The following is a 22,137-nucleotide window of genomic DNA, read 5'->3' as shown; positions in this document are numbered from 1 at the left end:
ATATCTTTTCTCTTGATTGCCAAAGGTTTGTTGTCCTTCTGTTTTATTTTGTTGTTCGCATTTCCTTGAATTTTGCATTGGAAGCTAAGTCCCTAGTCCTCACTCTGGTCCGGACCCTGGGGCTGGGGCTCCTCCTGTCCCTCCCTCTTTGTGGCCTCTCCAGCATGGTGACCTCGAGCTCTCTGGATTTACTCCTGGCTCAGATCTCTACAGAGAACATCGAGAGAGAGAGAGAGAGAGAGAGAGAAGGCCAGGTGGAAGGTGTCTTGCCTTTAACAAGCTACTCTTGGAAATCACACACCATCGCTTCCGACACACTGTGCCCATCAAGGCCAACCGAAAGCTCTGCTGGGGAATGGGGGGCCGGGGGTGGGGACCTGGACCACCTCTTACTGAGGGATGGGCAAAGCCACTGAAGAGTGTATGACACCATAAATGCTGTCACAATCATGTTTTGAAAAGGCACTCTGCCTCAGGGTGTTCTATTTTTTACTTTTTTAAAAATTTTATTTATTTATTTGAGAGAGAGAGAGAGAGAGAAACAGCAACAGCATGAGAGGGGAGAGGGTCAGAGGGAGAAGCAGGCTCCCCGCTGAGCCGGGAGCCCGATGTGGGACTCGATCCCAGGACTCCGGGATCATGACCTGAGCCAAAGGCAGATGCTTCACCGACTGAGCCACCGAGGCGCCCTATATTTTTTATTTTTTAAAGATCTTTTATCTATTTACTTGAGAGAGAGAGCGCACACAAGAGAAGCACATACTCCCACTGAGCAGGGAGCCCGATGCAGGGCTCGATCCCAGGACCCTGCGATCATGACCTGAGCCGAAGGCAGATGCTTCACCGACTGAGCCACCCAGGCGCCCCTGCCTCAGGGTGTTTTAGTCAGGAAATGTTTCGGTACAAGCAACAGAGACGCACTTTAGCCAGAGTAGGGGTTCTGTGTATGAGGATACACTGGGTTAACTCACAGACGCTAGGGAAAGAGGCTTGTGAGGGACAAGAACAAGCTCCTGTTAATGTCCATGAGATGAGACCCTCAAACCCATGACTCAAATCGGAAGTCCCACAATGTCACAGAGTTTATTTGGTTTGCCCTCCATGCAGGGGGGACAAAAGGTGCCCATGATCCTTTCTGGCTGACCAAAACCCTTGCCAGCTTTCGTACCTGCCAGAAAACACTCAAATATTAAGACCAGGATGATGAATAATTAAGGAAGAAAACTGATCAGAATCATAGACTTTTTCGAAGTCTTTTGGATACCTCAAAAGAACTCCTTTGTTAGCAACACTACTTACAGTAGGATTTCTCAACCTCATTGCTATGGACACTTGGGGTGGATAATTCTTTGTTGTGGGGTTGTCGCGTGCGTTGCAGGATGCCAAGCGGCGCCCCTGGCCTCCACCCACTAGATGCCAGCAACACCCTTCCTGCTGAACCAACCAGAAATGCTCTCGGACATGACCTGATGTCACAGGGCCAGCATCACCCTGGTTCCGCTTCTGGAGGACGCTGCATGCCCTCCATCTTGAATTCAGGACATTGCCCTCATCCAGAGACTTGCTGGGGGCTCAGTGGTAGAATTTTTGCAGGTCCTGTGTGATTCTCAGTTCATACAACCCAACAGTTCCTCTTGAGGCGTCATATTGGAAGGTCAGTAAGAGCACAAGCTCTGGAGTGTGACCATATTGGTTTAGACTACTCGTTCCTGTTTACTTGCTGTGTGACCTCAGGCAACTCCTGGGGCTACATCTTGACTCATTCATGTCCAGATGACTCATTCCAGTCCCAGCACTTCTAGCAAAAGCCCTGAACTTCACTGTGATTGGACCAGCGGAGGTCACATATCCAGACCCAGTAGCCTGCCAGGAAGTGAAGGAGGAGAAGCAAACATCTTAGGGCTTTTGTAAGAGGTACCAGGACTGGTGACCCTAAGCCTTCCCTCTTGCTGGCAATCATGCTTTAGAGAAGCTGATGGCGCAAAACCTGACTAGGGAAGGGGACTCCTGGCGTGTTGAGGCTCACCCTCACTTCCTGAATCCCCATCCTCTGCCTGTCTTCTTTCCACAGTGGAAGGATTTCATGGAACTCGGCAACAGCATCCCCGATTCCCAGCTGGACGAGATCATGGAAAGCCAGAGGGCTAATCAGTGCGCTATGATCATCTACACTTCTGGGACCTTAGGCAATCCCAAGGGAGTGATGCTTAGCCATGACAATGTAAGTGGCTGTCTCTGCCCATGGTGATGAACCTCGCAGCACCCAGAGTCCCTGCACATGGGCCAGTGGCCCTCCAGCTCTTTCTGTTCTTGCCCCATAGCAGGCAGGGTGGCGTTCAGGGGTCTGGCACACCATGGCTCCCTAGCCAGCAAAGCACGGAGAGTCATGCAAAAACTTCCAAGAGGGCAGCACAGTGCAGGGGCGGAGATTAGGGACTTGAGAGCAGACCTGTGTTCAAATCCTGCCTTGTGATCTTGGGCCAGCCACCTAACCTCTCCAAGCCTTCATTTGCACATCTGTAAAATGGGACAGTCCCTGCCCCTGGGCTGTTTTGAAAATGAAGAGTTAATATATTTGTAGAGAGCACAGAACAGTGTTCAATAATAAAACAAGCAGGTGAAAGAGCAGAATATACATGCTGTGTTTTGGAAGTAAAGCAGAAGTTGACGTTTTGGTTACTCAAGAAGGGCTGCATGTCTGGGAAAGACAGATATATGTTTGGACGGAGTCCACAGGTGATAGTACTTTAGACCACTGTTATAGAAAAATAAGGGGAACAGATCCTAAAAGATCTCATTTCTATAAAACCCTAAAAAATGCAAACTTATCCGTAGGGACGGAAAGCAGACACAGAGCTGCCTGGGTGGCGGGAGGGTGGCAAAGCGAGGCATGACAGAGGGATGACACCATGTTCACTATCTGGAGGCTGGTGATGGTTTCACTGGTGGAGACAAATGTCGGGGGTGTCAAACTCTGTATGTCAGTTATACCTCAATAAAGCTGTTAAAAAAAAAAAGAGAGAGAGAGCAGGAGAGACAGTCACAGCTCAATACATGCCAGGCACTGTTCCGAGAGCTTTACACTTAGTAAATCCTCACGGCAAGCTTTCCAATTCCACCAGGCTCCTTTTACAGGTGGAAAAACTGGATTCCAGAGAGGTTCTACAACTTGGCCCAGCTCACAGAGAGAGCAACGTGCTGGAGACTGAACCCACGCAGGCAGGCTGGCTTCACGGCACACATTCTTTCTTAAAAGATGTACTGATTCATTTGAGAGAGTGGGGGGAGGCGCAGAGAGTGAGTGAATCTCAAGCAGACTCCCCGCTGAGCGTGGAGCCCGAGGCGGGGCTCGATCCCACGACCCATGAGATCATGACCTGAGCCAAAACTGAGAGTCAGACGTGTAACTGGCTGAGCCTCCTGGGCACCCCTCACAGTACACATTTTTAAAGACGCCGTAGCTCTGCGCAGCTAATGTGTCAAACTCTCTGGCGATGCAATGCGAACATCTTAAAGCCAGTTGCAGAGGAGTATACACAGAGCAAAATGTGCTTTTCGCTAAAAACCGAGAAGCGGCAGCAAGCAATGCGCACATGGGTACATTTTAAGAGCAGGGAAGTGTCCAGCAGGACATGCACCCGACTGGCACCAATGGTTTTCCTTCGGAAAGATCGCTGGCTTTTCAACGAGGACTCTCCTCCCAGCCTGGATTAATAGTTACTAGACACACTAGCCTTTGCACTGGCTGTTCCCTCTGCACGTTCCCTTTGCCAGAGAGCCGCCCGGCTTGTTGCTTCTCCTCCTTCAGATCCCTGCTCACATGTTACCTCCTCCATGAAGCCCTCCTGGACTCCCATGTTTAAAAGGGCAAACAAAAACAAACCACTCCATTCGCTTCTAACCCCGCTCTGGCTGCTGCTTTTCTCACCGTGACATATTATAGAGTCACTTGTTTCTCGTACACGTCAGCTCCTCAAGGACAGGGCCTGTCGCTGCCGTCACAGCCGTGTCTTCAGCGCCTGGTGTGCAGGAGGATGCAATCCGCTTCTACCGGCTGAGCGAGTAAACGTATGAAAGGAATCTCATCAGACCCTCAGCCTGCCCTGGCCGGCGTCTCTCCTCGTAGCGACTTCGTGTGCGGTAAGAGAGTCTCCTGCCGTCAGGGTGACGGGCACAGGCCCTGGAATGAGGCTGCCTGGCTCCGAATCCCGGCTCTCCCACCTGCCAGCTGTGTGACCTGGGACACGTTCCTCATCTTCTCTGGGCCTCCGTTTCCCCATCTGTAAGATGGAGACGAGAAAGGCTTCTGCCCTCTCAGAGCTGCCTCACAGAGTGAATGATCCCACATCCTGTGTCAGTTAACGGATGCTGCGTAACAAGCTGTCCTACAACTCACAGACTTAAACCCCAGGGCCGAGTGACTTCTGGGTCTGGGGCTGAGGCAGAGGCGCTGGCCTCAGCAGGGAGTTTCTCTCGTCCCAGCTGGTGCCGGGGCTGGGCCAGTGGAAGGGCGGCACTCACTTGTCTCATGTGGCCCGGGGTCCCCCACAGGGCGGGGGCTCCAAGGCTGTGGAACTTCATGTGGTGGCTGCCCCCCTGCCCCGCCCAGAGCAAGCACCCCTGAGACAAAGGTGGAGGCTCGATGTCCGAAGTTACCCAGGGTCACTCCTGCTCCGTTCTCTGGGTCAAAGTAGCCCCGTGAAGGGAAAGGACAGAGGACTCCGGCTCTGGGGGCGGTGCTGCAGGGACCCCGCAGCATAAGCAGGAACGCCCGGCGCACAGCGAGCCATGCAGGGCTGGCTGTTCGCATTTGTTAGGTACCATCTTCTTTAGACAGGAAGTCAAAGCCAGCCCAAGACGCTCCATGCACATCAACAGTTCAAAGTTACTCCCGTTCCCAGGGCACTTAGCGCCGCGCTGAGCTAGGCACCTGTTTACCCTCGCTAAACCCCTCACCAGGAGGTAAGGTATCATTAACCCCAGTCACAGACAGGGAAACTGAGGCTCAGAGAGGGGAAATGACGTGCTCCACGTCCCTGAGCCAGGACCCAAACCCGGGAGCGGCAACACGCCTGGATGCATCACAGTCTACACACGCCAAGCCCCTTGCCTCAACAAACCGGTGCTGGGTGCCTCGGAGCCTTGGCTGTCAATGACAGGGCTAAGGGGAGAGAAGTAAAATCCCTCCCTCCTGCGGCCCAGGGGGAGAAGTGTGACTGGTCCTGAGGGCTCGCTCTGGGCCAGCGCTTTGCAGACTCTACCCTACTTACATAGCCGTTCTGTCTCCGCGCACAGTCAACAAAAACGTGTCCGAGTCCCTACTTTGTGCTGGGGACACAGCACTGAACCAAACAGGCCCAATCAGGGCCCTCGGGAAGACAGGGAGCGAGCAAATAAAACCATGCGGGTTGCGGCGACGGCACCTAGAGACTTAGACGGCAGCAACTTCAGTTTGCAAGGTGTGACACGGCCTCTTGGAGGTGGCGTGGCATTCAAGCGGAAATGTTACCTTCGAGAAAGACTCAGCTGCGGGGCAAGCTGGAGGAAGAGCATTCCAAGCAGAGGCAACAGCCTGTGCAAAGGCCCTGAGGCAGGACCATGCCTCATGTGTGGGAGGAACGGTGTGGAGGCCTGTGTGGCTGGGTTAATGAGGTAACTGTTTGCCCGAGATGGACGACACCAGTGAGAAATACAGACTGCAAAATTATACCGCTGCTAAAACGACACATCGAGGCATGCGCTGGAGAAGGAAAAACATGCATATGCTCATTGTTGGGTGTTTGTGTGATGGGATTATAGGTGGCCTTTTGGTTTGTTGGACAGAGAAGCCCCTGTGCCCATTTTACAGGTGAGCAAAGAGCCCACGGTCACTGAGCTAGCAAACAGTGGAGCCAGGATTGGATCCTGGGCCACTTACTGAATCCGTTAGATTTCTGACTATCCGTATAGACATTCCGATTCTAGGCTCTGTTGTTGGATCCAAGGGGGTCAGTTCAACCCCCAAAGCTGCCCACTACCTTTTACAGTTCCTCCTAGCCTCAGGCAAGTTCGTTAACCACTCTGGGCTTTTGTTTCTCCATCCCTAAAGTATAAAGGATTGTAGTTACCCACCCAGCATGTGATGACTTCATGTTTGGAAATCGTGAGAGCAGGGCCCAGCACACAGTAGGTGTGTTGTAAGTGTTTGTTAAGTAATTGCATTTAAATGGCCCTCCAGGGAGGATGGGACGGGGAGGGGCCCCCTGGATCGTAAGCCTGACCTGTGTTCTAGGTCACGTGGACAGCGAGCACAGTGGCAAGGAACAGTGGCCTGTCTTGCGCCTCAGAAAAGCAGGAGGTGGTGGTCAGCTACCTTCCCCTCAGCCACATTACAGCTCAAATGATGGATATCTGGATACCCATGAAGATCGGAGCTTTCACCTACTTTGCTCAATCAGACGCTCTCAAAGTAAGGCTGAGGGCAGCCTGGGGTCAGTGGATAGTTCTGTTAAGCCCCTTGATCCAGGGGTTCCTTCTCTCTCTTCATCTTATGCTCCACTTAGGAGCAGTGAAAACAGTTGACCACATTCTTTTAGTTTTTATCTTTACCCAAGTCAGGGCATCCACATATGGTTGTATGGATTGTGCACTGAACAACCCAAAACTAAGATGTGACTGGTATTGAAAGCAGAATGTGTGTGGGGGGTTTTGTTTTTTGTTTTTTTTTTAAAGTCAGTATTCCCAGCACACAAAAAGCTCCAAAAACCAAACCCATCTCAAGGCCCTTAACCACATCTCCTCCTTGTCATTTTGTTTTCTGCTTCAGTATCTCCTTGGCCCCTCTCCCCGCCACCCCCCCCCGACACTCCGCCCCAGTGCTCAGTGTCTGGGAGGTTGTAGCCACTCGATAAATACGTTCTTCTCTGGCTGACTGCGTAATGTGCACCCATGCACCTTCGGGACCGAGAAGTTCCCACCCCCCCATACCCTTATCATCTCCGAAAACCACCAACAGTTTCCAAACGACCAACCCAACACGCAGCGGGTGATAAAGGTATCTTAATGTTTTAAGAAACTGCCCGACTGTTTCCAAAGCGGCTGCCCCATTTCCTGCCCCCTCCCCCTCCGGAGCACATAAGAGGCCTGGCTCCTCCCCATCCTCGCTGACACGGGGCTGCTGCCCACGCCACCGCTTCTCAAAGTGGGTGGGAGGCACAACCCCTCATGACAAACGGTGGCGAGCGCCTCCTCATGGGCTTGGTTGACCTTCTTTGGGAGAAAAGTGTTTGTGCCAATCTTTTGTTCATTTCAAAACGTGGCTGCATCTCTTCTTATCGTTGCTCTTGACCAAATATCGGTTTGCCAACACCTTCTGCCGGTGGCGTGTCTTTTCATTTTTAACTCCAATGAAGTCTTTTCTCTCTTCTTTCATGAGTGTGGTGCCATATGCAAGAGACCCTTGTCCGCCCCCGGGGCCACAGAGGTCTCTGTCGCGCGCCCCATAGAGCCTCTGGTTTTAGCTGTCACGCTTGGGTCTGGGCTCCATCCTGGTTCACTTTTGCGTGTAATGAGAAGACACTAAACGGAGTTCTTGCTTTTATTTTTTTAGGATAGGACTAGCCTTCCCTCCGCTGAGTTTCATGGGCGCTCTCACTGACTGTGAATTGCTCATAAATGTAGAGACTCACGTTTGGGTTTTCTATTCTGTCCCGTTGAACCATATGTCCAGCCTTACACCCAAACCGCACCGGCGGGACTTCTCCGGCTTTCTGGCACGATGCCCCCCTTGCCTTGGTTTGCCTGAGACATTCCCAGTTTTATGACTGAAAATCCCACCTTCTAGGACCTCCCTGGGTTCTGAGCAAACCAGGATGGCCAATCACCCTATTTTAGAATAAATTTCAAAATCGGATAGTAATTGTTCCCACTTTGTTCTTCTCTTCCAAAACTGCTTTGGTCATTCTAGGTCCTCCGCATTTCCATATAAATGTTGAGATGGGCTTGTCAATACGTGGAGAAGTCGGCCTGGATTTTGAAAGGGATTGCACTGAACGTACAGATCTGTCTGGGAACAAATCTTACATCATTTTTAACAGTTGTGCAATAGTGCTCTGCGTCCTTGGGTCGGGCTTTGTTACCGGGCGGGTGTTCTCCACCAATTCCCTAGATTTCACCCAGAGAGTGAAATCTGATTGGCCACCAGCCCGCCAGTGGGTTGGCTCCCTTGGGTGGGGGGCTCGCCCTGGTCCAATCAGCCAAGAGAAGCTTCTCCGGGGCTGAGTTGGCGGGCTGGGGAGAGATGGACATCTGGGTTCCAGGCAGGATGCAGGTGTGACTAATCCAGCTCGGTCCCTTGCAGGGTACCCTGATCAACACCCTGCAGGAAGTAAAGCCTACCGCCTTCTTGGGGGTGCCCCGAATTTGGGAGAAGATGCAGGAGATGATCAAAGAAAATGGTATCAAATTCTCAAGCTTGAGGAAGAAGGTGTTTTCATGGGGAAGAGTTATTGGCTTAAAGGTCCATACAAAAAGGATGTTGGGGTACGTGGAGGGTCCAGTGGGGCCAGGCAGGGAGAGGGCCATGGGGCAGGGGGCCCAGCATTCTCCAGCTGGTGCCCACCAACCCCCGTTCGGCTCCATGGTTGCTGAGCTGCCCTTGGCATTCTTTTTCACAGGATACATGACACTCCCATGAGCTACCGCATGGCGAAGTCCCTCGTGTTCAGCAAAGTCAGGAGTGACCTTGGCCTTGATTACTGCCACTTTTCTATCAGCGGGGCTGCGCCTCTCGACCGGGAGACATCTGAGTTCTTCCTAAGCCTGGACTTGCTGATAAGCGAGATATATGGTATGACTGAAAGCACAGGACCCCACACCATACCCAGCCAGAATAACTACAAGATTCACAGGTACCAGCCTCCTGGAAAGACCCCCAGCCCTCCAGCAGCATGGGGTACTGGGGTTAAAGGTGGGAGGGTGGGCGAGCCACGGGGCTAAGGTGAACCCTGACCTGAGTCTCCAAAATGACCCCTGTTCTCCAGCCTCCAAGCCCTAAATCTTCACAATGAGGGAAGTCCCCATTTGTCCAAGAGCCCATGGACAAGGGCTCTTAGAATGTTCCAGGGTCTCCCCAATTGTCACCTGTGAGTTTTGCCTCCAGATGGCCCCCCAAGGCTCACCTACCCCAGGTTCACCTGAGACCCTTCATCTCCACCATGCTCCATCTCAAACACGTTCACGGGCCCTTTCTAGCTTTCTCCCAAACTCAGCTGGCTCCAGGCTGCAAGCAGCGAGCCCAGTGACACAGAAGCAGGAAGAATACCAAAGACGAGCTCCACTCTTTGGGTCTGACAGCCACAGGGCCTCCCACTGTCTCTCCCCGACCTCCTCCCTGCTGGCACATTCCAAGTCCAGCTCTCCTCTCAGGCTTGGTCAGGTTCTAACTGCCTTTGAACGAAGTTCAGTCTTCCCAATATGGCAAGACCATCTCCTGCCTTTTACTTTGCCTTGTGGGGGAGATTTACCCCTCAGCGTCCCCCGGTCCCCACTCCATCATCCCATCTGAGGTCTATTTTTTTGCATAACCCAAATGCCCACTGAAGTTTTTCCAAAACCAAAGAGTGGTCCCTTCCTAAAGAGAAGTGACCTTGCTCCAACCCTGGAGGAAAGGTACAAGCTCCAGCCTCCATCTTTAAATAGTGTTTTTCAATGAGGAATACATGTCCATGTCCAAAAACTCAGAAGGCATAAAATGACACAGTGAAAAGCGCCCTCCCTCCCACCCCACATCTCCAGGGAGCCTGCTAAGGCCACCTTAACAAAGTTCCCCAAAACTTAAACAACAAAAAATTTTTCTTACAACTCTGGAGACCAGAGGTCCAAGATCAAGGGGTGGGCAGGCTGGTTCATCGAGAGGGTGAGGGAGAATCTGTCCCGGGCTCTCCCCTGGCGTGTGGCCATCGCTGGCCATCTCCGGTGTTCCTGGCCTTGTAGACACACCCCCCGTATCTCCGCCTTCATCTTCATGTGGTTCTCCCCGTGTGCGTGTCTGAAATAAAAACTTCCCCTTTTTGTAAGGACACCAGGCAGACTGGATTTGGGGCCACCCTACTCCAGTATGACCTCATCTTAATTTAACTCATTACATCTGCAATGATCCTGTTTCCAGCTCTGGTCATATTCTGAGGTGCTGGGGGTTCGCAGTACCACATATGATGGGAGGGAGGGGCACAACTCAACCCCTAACACCCTCCCAGTGGCCAAACCACCACACCATCGCTCTTGAGCTAAGCTGGCATAAGCAGTGCATGGACATATATGCTTTTCAACAAAAGCATTTTCCATGTTAAAATGAACACAAAACTCATCCTTCCTGAACTATTACTTGCTATCTGGAGCTCAGGAACCAAATGAGGTCAGATAACCCCGTGCCCTTCATTATCCGGGTTTGTAATACAAACTTCCAACCAGTCTTGATTCACATCATCCAAGCTCAGGAATCAAATGGATTTGGCTGGTGAGAGATTCCTATCTTGTAGAGAATGTTCCCTATAGGAAGCACCTGCCCCATCTTAACAGCTGCAGTGTGTCCCCCCTCGGTGCATGCACCATCATTTACTTAACTGGTCCTCTTACTGGTGGATACTTATGGCTTATTCTCCATCATGGGTCACCACAAACAATGCCGAAACAAACACTGCATGCACATCATCCACGGTGCTAAACCATTTGGTAAAAAAAAAAAATGGTACCTCAACACAACTTTCATATACGTTCCTTTTGTCAAGAATGAAGTCGAAAAAAACTCTTTGCATACATTTCAAACCCATTTGTATTTATTTTTCTTGGAACTATCTGTACACCTCCTCATGCCCACTGGGTCCTGGAGAGGGTGAGAGCAGCAGATCCCAAGGGGGAGCCCAGGCTGCAGACCCAGGCTGACCTGGGTGGGTGATCTTGTCTCCCTGAGCCCTGGTTTCCCCCTCCCACTCCCTGGCAGCTGTGGCAAAATCATGGCTGGGTGTAAGAACATGCTGTACCAGCAGAGCAAAGAAGGCATCGGGGAGATCTGCATCTGGGGTCGGCACGTCTTCATGGGCTATCTGGAAATGGAAGACGAGACCACGGAGGTCATCGATGAGGAAGGCTGGCTACACACCGGGGACCTGGGCCACATGGACAACCAGGGTTTCCTCTATATCACAGGCCGCATCAAAGGTACTGGGGCTGGCTCTTCAGGAGCTTCCTGTGGGCAGGCCCACCCTGAACGCTGAAGGGCCTAGTGCACCAGCATGGAGGCTCCCGGCCCCCCACCTTCCACGGGGGGCCCCCACACAGATACACAGAGACACTGCCCTCCACAGAATCCAGCTCTTCCCCTGTGCCTGGCATTTGGCCCCCCGGCAGAAGGGCCCTAGGGAAGATACCCACGTGAGTCCTGAAACCTGTCTCCTCCCCTGTAGCTCGGGGAGCATAATAATCTACAGGATTATAACAAGTGAGGATTCACTGAGATGCTATAGAACAGGGATAAGCCGACTCTTCCTGCAGAGGGCCTGAGAGTAAATATTTTTGGGATCTGCAGGATCACAGCTGCTCAGCCCAGCCAGGGTGGCACAGAGGCAGCCACGGACACCTAATAGACAAATGGACGTGGCCATGTGCCCACACTGATGTCATTCATATAATTCTCACGTGTCCCAAATACTATTATGCTTGGGATTTCCTTCCAACCATGTAAAAATAAAAACCATTTCTAGCTCATGGCCATACAAACCCATGGAAGGTTGGATTTGATTCAGAGGCTGCAGTTTCCTGACTTCTGATGTAGACAGAGCATTTGGCAGTGAGCTCGACATAGGCAGTAACTTTTCCAGTAAGTGGGCTAGGTTAGTATCCTTTCCGTGATAAGCGACAGAAAAGCCTTCTGAAATAGGTGTGAGCGAAAAAGAGAAACTATCGGCTCAAAAATGGAGAAGTCCAAGAGGTCTCACTTCAGGCTCGGCTGGACCCAGGTGCCCAATTAACAGCAAAGGAATTGCTTTATCCTTCCCTTACTGAGCTGTCCTTGGTGTTGGGGCCGTTCTTGGAGAGGCTTTTCCCATTTGGTGACAAGATGGCTGCCAACAGTCTAGTCCCCTAACCACCAAGGGACAGCCAAAGTTTTAGGTCTGGATCTCACCGGATCCCATCTCAAGATGAATCTCTGCAGAGAACGGAGTGTGCTGGCCGGTCGGACCTGGTCAGATGCTCATCCTTGCAGTCCTTGCCCAAACCACGAGCGTTTGAGACAGAGGGAAGAGTTCCCTAACAAACAGCAGGGCTGGATACCTGAGTCACTGGCAGACACCACCACAGGTGTCCATGGCAATCATATAATTACCACTGCCTTAACTACTACAGTAGGGATGGTTGAAAGATCATGGGATAAGACACAGAGAGTTTGGGTGGGTGGGATAGGAGGCAGCCAGCATCCTTAGATGAAAGAGCAAGTGAACAGATCTGGGGTAAGAGAAGGAGCTCTTGGAGAATTTGAGAGGCTGGGGGGAAAAGTGACACAATTCTCTTAAAGGTTCTTCTGGCGTTGCCAAGTGGTAGAAAAATCAGGAGACAGAGACGGGGCATGGCCAGAAGCACTGCACTATCTTCCAAGCAAAATTTTTGAGGGCTTGGAACAGGGTACAGAGGACCAAGAAACAGGCAGTGGATTAATACAGTGCTGTCCAAGTGAAATGCATAGGACTTTGGATATCTGATGGGAATTTTAAGGAGACAGGGGAGGGGGAGCAGAGTGATGCTGGGTCTGTGGCTTGGAGAAGGGCATGGTGGGAGTTCTGGCCATGGGCAGGGAGCCTCCTCTGCTTCTGGGGTTTTCTAAGTGAGCAGTCATCTGTGTCAGCATCTGTCCCCTCTGATCCTTGAGGAGGTAAGGCTTTTGTACTGTCACGGTTGAACCCTCACTGAACCATGCTTTGTTCCAGAAATCCTTGTCATGGCCGGCGGTGAGAACGTGGCCCCTATTCCCATTGAGAACTTGGTTAAAGAGAAGATTCCCATAATCAGTAATGCCCTGTTAGTGGGAGATAGGGCAAAGTTTCTGAGCATCCTGCTGACGCTGAAGGTAACGAGGGTTTGCGGTCCTGCTGGGGGGGGGTCTCTGCCCCAGGGTCCAGAGGGTGCACCCCTGTGGGTTCGAGACCCACTTCCTGGTCCTCAGGTGTGGCCAGGGAGTGTGTGTGGTCATTGGGTGTGGTGACGAGGGTGTCTGGGGGCAGTGTGAGGTCGACGAGATGAACGGAGAGCCACTGGACAAGTTAAGCTTGGAGGCCATCCACTTCTGCCGGAACCTGGGAAGCCATGTGTCCACCGTCTCTGAGATTTTGGAGCTGAAGGACCCCCTGGTCTATAGGGCCATCCAGCAAGGCATAGATGCTGTGAATCAGGAAGCCATTTCCAATGCACAGAGGATCCATAAGTGGGTCATCCTGGAGAAGGACTTTTCTGTCCAAAATGGAGAGATGGGTGAGCAGCCTGGAGAGCAGGTGGCCTTGGCACTTGGAGGCTGGTCCCTTGCTAATGTCCAGGGCCACATGGGAACTGAGGAGATGTGCCCTTGTCTGGTGGTCTGAGGGTCCACTTCCAGCTCATTGGTGCACAGCTCCCCCACCACACACACACGTCCCTTCTCCCCAGGGCAGCACACCCCCTGCTCTAGGAATAAAAGCCAAACTCCTCATTAGGGCTCTGCATGATCTTTCTCCTGTTGACCTCTCCTTTTCACTTACTCTGCCCCAACTCCACAGGCTTCTGCGCTGTTCTCACAACTCTCCAGGCACAGCTCCGCCTCAGGCCTTTGCACCTGCTGCTCCCTTTGCCTGGAATGCCCTCCCCCCTCAATTCTTTGGCTCCTTCTCATTGTCCACGTCTCACCCTAACGGCCACTCCCTCGAGCGGCCTTCTCTGACCATCCTGGCTAACGTGACTCACCATTGCCCTTAATAGAGCAGCCCTGTAGCTCACCATCCCACCTCCTATACTGCCGCCATCTCGCCCCCGTAACACATCATAGTCTGAAATTACCCTACGTATTAACTGATCTTTGTCTGTCTGCCCCATGAGGGGAGGGCTCACTCCACGGTGGGTGGGGGTCTTGCTTTCCCTCAATGTCCTTTCTGGGGCTTGCTCTCAGCACTCGGCTGTAATCTGATGGCATGGACCGCAGAGTTAGAGTGACGGGAGCACGCAGCCTCCAACAACTTGGGCTCAAATCCTGTCCCCTCCAAGTCTACTTGTTCCCCCGATCCTTGGTTCTTTCAACCACAAGTTGAAAATGCAGTCCTCGTGGGGCTGCTCAGGACACAGCTGGGGAAGCCTGAACCCCACGGTGACCCAGAGCCTGTGAGCAGCCTGGGGCGTGGATCAGGGCCTGAGTTCAAGTTTTGCCCCTGCCTGCACGTTCTGGGTCAGCTCAGAGCAACTGGCCCTCTCTGAGCCCGTTTCCTCACCTGTAAAATCAGGGGGTGGCATGCCCCCTTCGTGGGGTGCACCGTCCACATGAGGCACAGAGTTTGGCATGCTGTCTGCCTGCCGGCTCACACGGTCCTCACCTCACAGCCCGGGGCGAAGGGAGGGTTCCATCCTCCCCACACTGATGGTGAAGGCAGTGCACCCACGAAGTCAATGGCAGAGCCAGCCCCAGCCAGCCCCGGGCTGCCCCAGTCCCGGGACCCTGTTGCCCACACACGGGACACGTGGACTTTTATTTCATCCCCACATCTGAACTGGTCTCTCCCTTCTCGATAGGTCCAGCGACAAAGATTCGGAGACATTTTGTCACCCAGAAATACAAAAAGCAAATTGAAAAATTCTACCACTGACTTCTCTGGTGGAGCTGCTCTTGGCTGTCCCAACGGTGAGATTGGCTTTGCTGGGCCGGGCCTTGAACGAGTCCAACAGAGGTGGTGTCCCCTGTGCGGCAGGCAGGTCTGTGAGCAGAGCTGCAGAGACTGCACACAAATGCACGTTTGGTTGCCAGAGATTCTAGGCCTGGTCTCCACTCATGCTTTCTCTACCAGAAAAATGCCCACATGGTATACCGTGGCTTCTCTGGAGCAGGCCTTTGTCAGAAACTTTGGTGGGGAAAAGTGCTACCTGCCAGGGACCCAAGGAATGAGGCGTGTTGGCCCATCACAGAAGGCAAGGGATGGGGATTTGAACAATTCCCACCCACCCACCCCTGTTCCTCTCCTCTCCCCAGATCTCAACCAGAGGAGGCCCCCTAAAGCAGAGTCACTGATAGGTTTGGGGGACTCCAGCTAGATGCAAGAGCAGGTGGATAGTAGAATAAATTTTCAGTTGTCCCAAAGGCCCCTGGTAATCCTTTTGTGGTCAAATCATTGTCTTCTGACGCCCCCAGCCAACTCACCCACATTAGCTTGCTAGGGCTGCAGCCAAAAGGTACCCCAGACTCACCCGCTTCCACCACAGGAATTTATTTTCTGCAAGTCCAAGAGCAAGGTACTGGCTGGTTGGCTTCTTCTGAGGCCTCTCTCCTTGGCTTGTAGATGCCCTGCCTGTGTCCATATTGCCCCCCCTTCTTTTTACAAGGACCCCAGTCGTACTGGATCATCACAGATCTCTGAATTCCTATGAACCTTCAAGGCATGATCCCAGGGAAGCTTTTGGGGAGGTGTATAAAGAACTGCTTGTTTTGGAAGGAAGATCTCATCCTGTGGGTTCCAATTAGATTTTTTTTTCTCCCCAGAGGACTCACTGAGACATCAGAAAGAAAAGCCTTCACAAGTTTGAAGAAGTGGGTCCCCAAATCAACTGGTCTTCCTGGAAGCAACTTGGAAACCCTCCCAACAAGTTCTGATAATAAAGCACTTCAGCATCCCATGTCCTGATTTTTGGCTCCAGATTCAAACATTTTGTCCTCTGTTGAGAAGTTCAGGCTCTGAAATCAGTTCTACGTTCAAATTCTGACTAGTTATGTGAGTTCGACCTTCTGTGTCTGGAGGGGGGTGGGAATCTGTAAAAATTCCCAACTGTTCAACAGCTGTTGAAGACTCACACCTTCCCAGAGAAAGGGGCATTGAGAAGGCAAATGGTGTGCTGCGTCTGATGCCCAAAACCCCTCATTACAGGTAAACTGTTTCCATCAAAGCCCCCATCAGTCTTGGTTAACAGCTATGGTTCTCGATAAACCCCATCTGTGCAGATGAGTTTTGCTGTTGTCGTAAGGCCCATAGTAACAGCAACTTAAAGAAGACAGAAGTTCATTCCTCTTTCAGCCAAAAGTCCACGCACAGGCAAACCAACACTGATACGGCAAATCCACAGTGCTGGTTCCTGAAAGATCAGTGGAAAGGACACTCCCCAGGCCACAGAAGGACAGCCTATGAGGACGGGAGAAAGAACATTTCCAGTCTTTTAAGGTTATCTCTAGATACCCAGAGGCAGTCCAGGCCCCCTTTTCTTTTTAAAATATAAAATTATAAATAGATTGGAAATGTATGAAGACATTCTCCTTGCAAAAAACCCCCCAAAAAACATTAAGCAATGCACATAGGCTAATGTCATTTTTGATGCCCTTCCTTATCTACCTGGTAGGCTTTTAGGGTTTTTTTCAAATGTAAATACAGTCTATCCTCCTTTTTATTTTTTTTCCAGATTCTGTATTTGCAAGTTTTCCTGCTCACTAAAATTTATTTGTAACCCCAAATCAATGCCCCCGGAACATCTGTGGTTGTCTGTGGACATGCACAGAGTGGTGAAAAATCTGAATCCCAGCTGAGGTCAAACACAGTGCTGGCCGGCCTTCTTGCTTCAGCTCATGCTGTAAACGCACGCCCTTCTGAGGATCTATTTAGCATCATGTTTTTGCATTTTTTGTTGAGTGATGGCACTGTCGGAAGGGCCCCCAAGTCTAATGCCGAAATGCTGTCTAGTGTTCCTGAGTACAAGGCGGCCATGATGAGCCCAGGGGAAAAAAATATAGGTGTTAGATTAACTTCATTCAGGTGCGAATGATAGCGCTGTTGGCCGTTAAGTTCAATGCTACTGAAGCAACAGTGTGTATTAAATAAGGTGTCCCTGAACAGAAAACACACATAACCAAGGTTAGAGAGCGATCAGTTGATAAAAATATTGTGACCAGAGGCTGCCAAGAACTTGACTCTTATTAAGAGCAGTGGTTCACTTATTTTCAATAACTCCGTGTTCACAGCATTTTTATAAACATAAATATCACAAATAACAAGAATTGACTATAAATATATATGTATGTCACTACTGAAAAAAATGTGTGTGTGTGTGTGTGTGTGTGTGTGTGTGTGTGTGTGTGTGTGTGGTAGGGAGGGGAGAATTCATTTTTGCATATAAAAATATATAAAGGACATTTTTTTCTTCCAGGCAGGGGCAAGTTAGCACAGTGGTTGAGAACATGGGGAGGGGGCAGGGCGGGTGGCTGCATGAAGAAGCAGGGGGCAGGCTTAGAGGCCAAGACTGTGGACCAGAGGGGAACCGAGGGCTCTCAGGATGAAGAGAGGAACAGTGTGGTCGGGAGGCTGGACACATTGAGCCAATAAGTAAATAGATTTTTAAAAAGTGGGAGCTAAGTTTCTCACTGGCAGAGAAGAAATTTAGGAAAAGGTTAGAAAGAACCATGGGCTATTCCATTTGGATTGGAGGTACTGTACAGACTCATGGTTTTATAATATATTTACAGACACAGAACTGTAGATGTGTGTTATAAATAAATATATCTACCTATGTCTGTGTACAAACACACTCAGTCGTGGGCATATATATACACAGACATACATACACACGTACGTTTTCTATCTCTGTCTGCTCTGAGGGCCTGGCCGCAGTGGGCACGCTGAGTGCCCAGATCTTGGTTTCTAAATCCCACCTACGGCTAAAAGGAACCAGGCATGTTTGGGGAAGTGTCTGATTCCAGGGCTAAGACAGGGACTGTGAAAGAGAAGCCTGGGGTAGCTTGTGTCAGAAAGTAAAACAGTGTTCAAAAAAAAAAAAGGTGGTACCTGTCAAAGAGCCAGAGGAACCAGCCCTGAAAGGCTTTCCACTGGCCACACGGGGGCAATTTGCATACCAACGCAAATAATGAGAGTAACAGATTCCAGCCCACTGAGTAACTGGTTGTCATTATTGTAAGACAAAGTCCCAAATACCACAGAAGGAATGATGGGAAGGGAAAGTCTGTGTTTGGCAATCACGATGCAGGAGGACAAACGGGAGCCGGTAGTGGATACCAAGGTCACTGGCTGGAGCTTTGATGCTTGGGAAGATAATTGGTATAATCTCATAATACCTCCCCAGAAAATTCTGATCGGCTATAACAGCAGGAAAAGATAAATTTAAGGTGGGGGAACCTGAAAGACACCAACTTGACCAGGTGGTCACGGTTTTTGTCACCTCCTGATAACTGCACTAAAAGGAACACAGCATGGTTTCTGTCATATTCTTTCCAAGAAAGCTGTAGTGAGTCGCAGGGATTGGGGGCCTGAGCGTGACCACAAGGTGACGGCAGTTTTACTTGGGCAGCACTTCGGTTCGCATGCAGGGGAAGTCCCTCACAGAGTGAGCCTTCCCAGCAGCAACAGCACAGAGCCTACTACCCAGGAGGTGGGGAGGGCAAGGCCCCACCCTCATGCCCCAGGGGGAAGGGGGCTTATTTGTCTAGGTGTCTGTGGGCCAGAGAGCCCCAAAGGGCACAGTGTCCTGGGCTCTGTTATAGCTCTAGGGTTTGTTTTCTATATGGCGCATGCTGGGTGCAGTTTCAAGAGACACACAAAGCAGGCGGGCTCCAAATGGCTAAAAATATGCTTCCTTTAGATATATTTTAAACTGGATGTGTAAGAAACCAAGTTTGCTACCATCTTTCCCTTCCAATAGTGTATAATGATCAATATAACTTAATATACCCTTGAGATCTGGAAAATCATCTTTTTTTTTCCAAGTTAAAGAATAAAATGGGGTTCGGCACCAGAGGGCTTTTGAGCTAGCAGGTCCCAAACTGTTGTGAAGAAGTAAACAACACAGGGCCAGCTACACCGGACCCCCGTTGGCTCATTTATAGGACAAAAGCAGGGTTCCAGTCTGGTCAAGAGGAAACAGCAGGTGAACCCAAGCTGGGGCTCACTCTGCAGAATGTAAGGCCCATGCTCTTCAAGACTGGCCAGGAAGGGAAGACACAGCAAGTGAAGGCCCGTTCCAGATTGAAGGGAGTCTGAGGAGACCTGACAACTAAGCGCACATGATCCGGGGTTGTATCCTGGACCAGAAAGGAAGACCTTACTGGATTAGTTACGAAACTACGAATGGGGTGTGAAGACTGGACGGTCATGCAGTAATCGTGACCCCCTGATCTGGGGGATTACACGCTTAGACAGTGTCCTTGTTTGGGGGGTGCACACTGGAACATTTGTGGGAAATGCCGGCAGGTTACTCTCGAAAAATACTAATGAGGGGCACCTGGGTGGCACAGTTAGTTAAGTGTCCGACTCCTGGTTTCGGCTCAGATCATGATCTCAGGGTTGTGGGATCGAGCCCTGCGTCGGGCTCAGCGCTCAGCCTGGAGTCTGCTTGAGATTCTCTCTCTCCCTCTGCACCCCTCCCCCCTGCTCCCTCTCTCTTTCTCTCTCGCTCTCAAATAAATAAATCTTAATTAAAAAAAAGAAAGAGAAAGACTAATGATAATCTGGCGGGGGCAGTGGATGATGGAAGCAATGATCTTCATAAACAGGATAGAGCACTCTTTGTACTGTTTTAGAAACTCTCCTATGACCTTCAAATTTATTATTTCAAAATAAATTATTTAAAGGGCATATTAAAAGACATATACCTGATTTTTCTCCCACTTAAAAAATATGCTATAGACACCTTTACCTGTAAAGACGAATATAGCCACCCCACTTGCTTTAACTACTGCACAGTGTTCCAGAGTAGGGGTTTTGTACGGCACTCGTCCATTCCCCCGTCACTGGACATTTAGATTGCTTCCACCTGTTCACTAACCCCATGCGGTGAGGACCCCTGTATGCGCTGCCTCATGCACAGGGTCTGTCTCTTCAGATTCCTTCTTTGTTGCACCCAGGATTCTTCTGGCCTCTCAGCTATAGTCACCAAGGCCAGCACTGAGTCCGGCTCTCAGTTAATCAACCACGCCAACAACCAAAGTGACTCCCGACTGCTTGGGCTAGTCGAATAAATCTACACTCTCTACTCAGCACATCCTGATAAACTCATTTTTCCTTCCCTAGGGCAACACCCTCAGAATCCAATCCCAAAGACAGTACCCGGATTTTCTGCCCAATCTAAAGGAGCCAAATCTTGTAAGTCGTTTGCAATTCTTCATCTCCGAGGTATGACTTTGTACGTGGCCTCCTGAAGTACTCCGAGACCTGACTCCATCGTAGGTGTGGAGGCAAGGAGGGAGCTACTGGCTTCTATTGCAACGTTACTGCCTCTAGATGGCAGGAAGGGCTGCCTTCTATTCTGCCCCCGTGGCCTGGGAGCCTGCGTGGGATTTAAAAGTTCAGGGCACTAGTACTCTGAAAACTACAGAACACTTGTGAAAGAAACTGAAGAGGATACAAAGAAATGAGAAAACATCCCATGCTCATGGATTGGAAGAACAAACACTGTTAAAATGTCTACACTACCCAAAGCAATCTACACATTTAATGCAATCCCTTATCAAAATACCACGAGCATTTTTCACAGAGCTGGAACAAACAATCCCAAAATGTGTATGGAACCACAGAAGACCCCAAATAGCCAAAGCAACCTTGAAAAAGAAAAGCAAAACTGGAGGCATCACGATTCCGGATTTCAAACTACATTACAAAGCTGTGATCATCAAGACAGTAGGGTACTGGCACAAAAACAGACACATAGATCAATGGAACAGAATAGAGAGCCCAGAAATGAACCCACAACTAGATGGTGAATTAATCTTCAACAAAGCAGGAGACAATATCCAGTGGAAAAAAGACAGTCTCTTCAACAAACGGTGCTGGGAAAATTGGACAGCCACATGCAGAAGAATGAAACTGGACCATTTTCTTACACCACACACAAAAATAGACTCAAAATGGATGAAAGACCTAAATGTGAGACAGGAGTCCATCAAAATCCTAGACAGAACACAGGCAGCAACCTTTTTGACCTCAGCCACAGCAACTTCTTGCTAGACACGTCTCTAAAGGCAAGGGAAACAAAAGTGAAAATGAACTTTTGGGACTTCATCAAGATAAAAAGCTTCTGCACAGAGAAGGAAACAATCAACAAAACTAAAAGGCAACCCATGGAATGGGAGAAGATATTTGCAAATGACATATCAGATAAAAGGCTAGTATCCAAGATCTGTAGAGAACTTATCAAACTCAGGGCGCCTGGGTGGCTCAGTCATTAAGCGTCTGCTTTCGGCTCAGGTCATGATCTCAGGGTCCTGGGATGGAGCCCCGCATCGGGCTCCCTGCTCAGTGAGAAGCCTGCTTCTCCCTCTCGCACTCCCCGTACTTGTGTTCCTGCTCTTGCTATCTCTAAATAAATAAAATATTTAAAAAAAAGAACTTATCAAACTCAACACCCAAAAAACAAATAATCCAGTTAAGAAATGGGCAGAAGACATGAACAGACATTTCTGCAAAGAAGACATGCAAATGGCCAACAGACACAGGAAAAGATGCTCAACATCACTCAGCATCAGGGAAATACAAATCAAAACCACAATGAGATTCCACCTCACACTGGTCAAAATGGCTAAAATTAACAAGACAGGAAACAACAAGTGTTGGTGAGGATGTGGAGAAAGGGACACCCTCTTACACTGTTGGTGGGAGTGCAAACTGGTATAGCCACTCTGGAAACAGTATGGAGGTTCCTCAAGAAGTTAAAAATAGAGCTACCCTATGACCCAGCAATTGCACTACTAGGTATTTATCCAAAGGATAAAAAACATAGTCATTCAAAGGGGCACATGCATCCCAATATTTATAGCAGCACTATCAACAATAGCCAAATTATGAAAGAGCCCAAATATCCACCGATATTTGGATAAAGAATGGATAAAGAAGATGTGGGGTGTGTGTGTGTGTGTGTGTGTGTGTGTGTGTGTGTGTGTGTGTGTGT

The 22,137-nt window shown here is 50.1% G+C and overlaps 1 protein-coding gene across 3 annotated transcripts in view; it reads left to right on the top strand.

Annotated features, from left to right (window-relative positions):
* The window catches only part of LOC112815461 (long-chain-fatty-acid--CoA ligase ACSBG2-like), a 36,933-nt gene extending 21,035 nt beyond the window's left edge, over positions 1-15,898 (top strand). For 2 of the 3 annotated variants that reach the window (XM_025861485.1, XM_025861484.1), the window contains 9 exons: positions 2,072-2,221; positions 6,272-6,448; positions 8,339-8,520; positions 8,655-8,888; positions 10,979-11,196; positions 12,960-13,099; positions 13,254-13,500; positions 14,782-14,890; positions 15,743-15,898. In XM_025861485.1, coding sequence (XP_025717270.1) covers positions 2,072-2,221; positions 6,272-6,448; positions 8,339-8,520; positions 8,655-8,888; positions 10,979-11,196; positions 12,960-13,099; positions 13,254-13,500; positions 14,782-14,855 — 1,422 coding nt within the window. In that variant the 3' untranslated portion in view covers positions 14,856-14,890; positions 15,743-15,898. The remainder of the gene's footprint in view (positions 1-2,071; positions 2,222-6,271; positions 6,449-8,338; positions 8,521-8,654; positions 8,889-10,978; positions 11,197-12,959; positions 13,100-13,253; positions 13,501-14,781; positions 14,891-15,742) is intronic. The other variant, XM_025861486.1, reaches the window with a different exon arrangement.
* The last annotated feature ends 6,239 nt before the right edge of the window (positions 15,899-22,137 follow it).

Source organism: Callorhinus ursinus, unplaced genomic scaffold, assembly GCF_003265705.2.
Source record: "Callorhinus ursinus isolate GAN/ISIS: 27379988/994484 unplaced genomic scaffold, GSC_fseal_2.0 scaffold77, whole genome shotgun sequence".
In the NCBI taxonomy this organism is placed as follows: Eukaryota; Metazoa; Chordata; class Mammalia; order Carnivora; family Otariidae; genus Callorhinus; species Callorhinus ursinus.
This window is presented reverse-complemented; position numbering and strand designations above follow the sequence as displayed.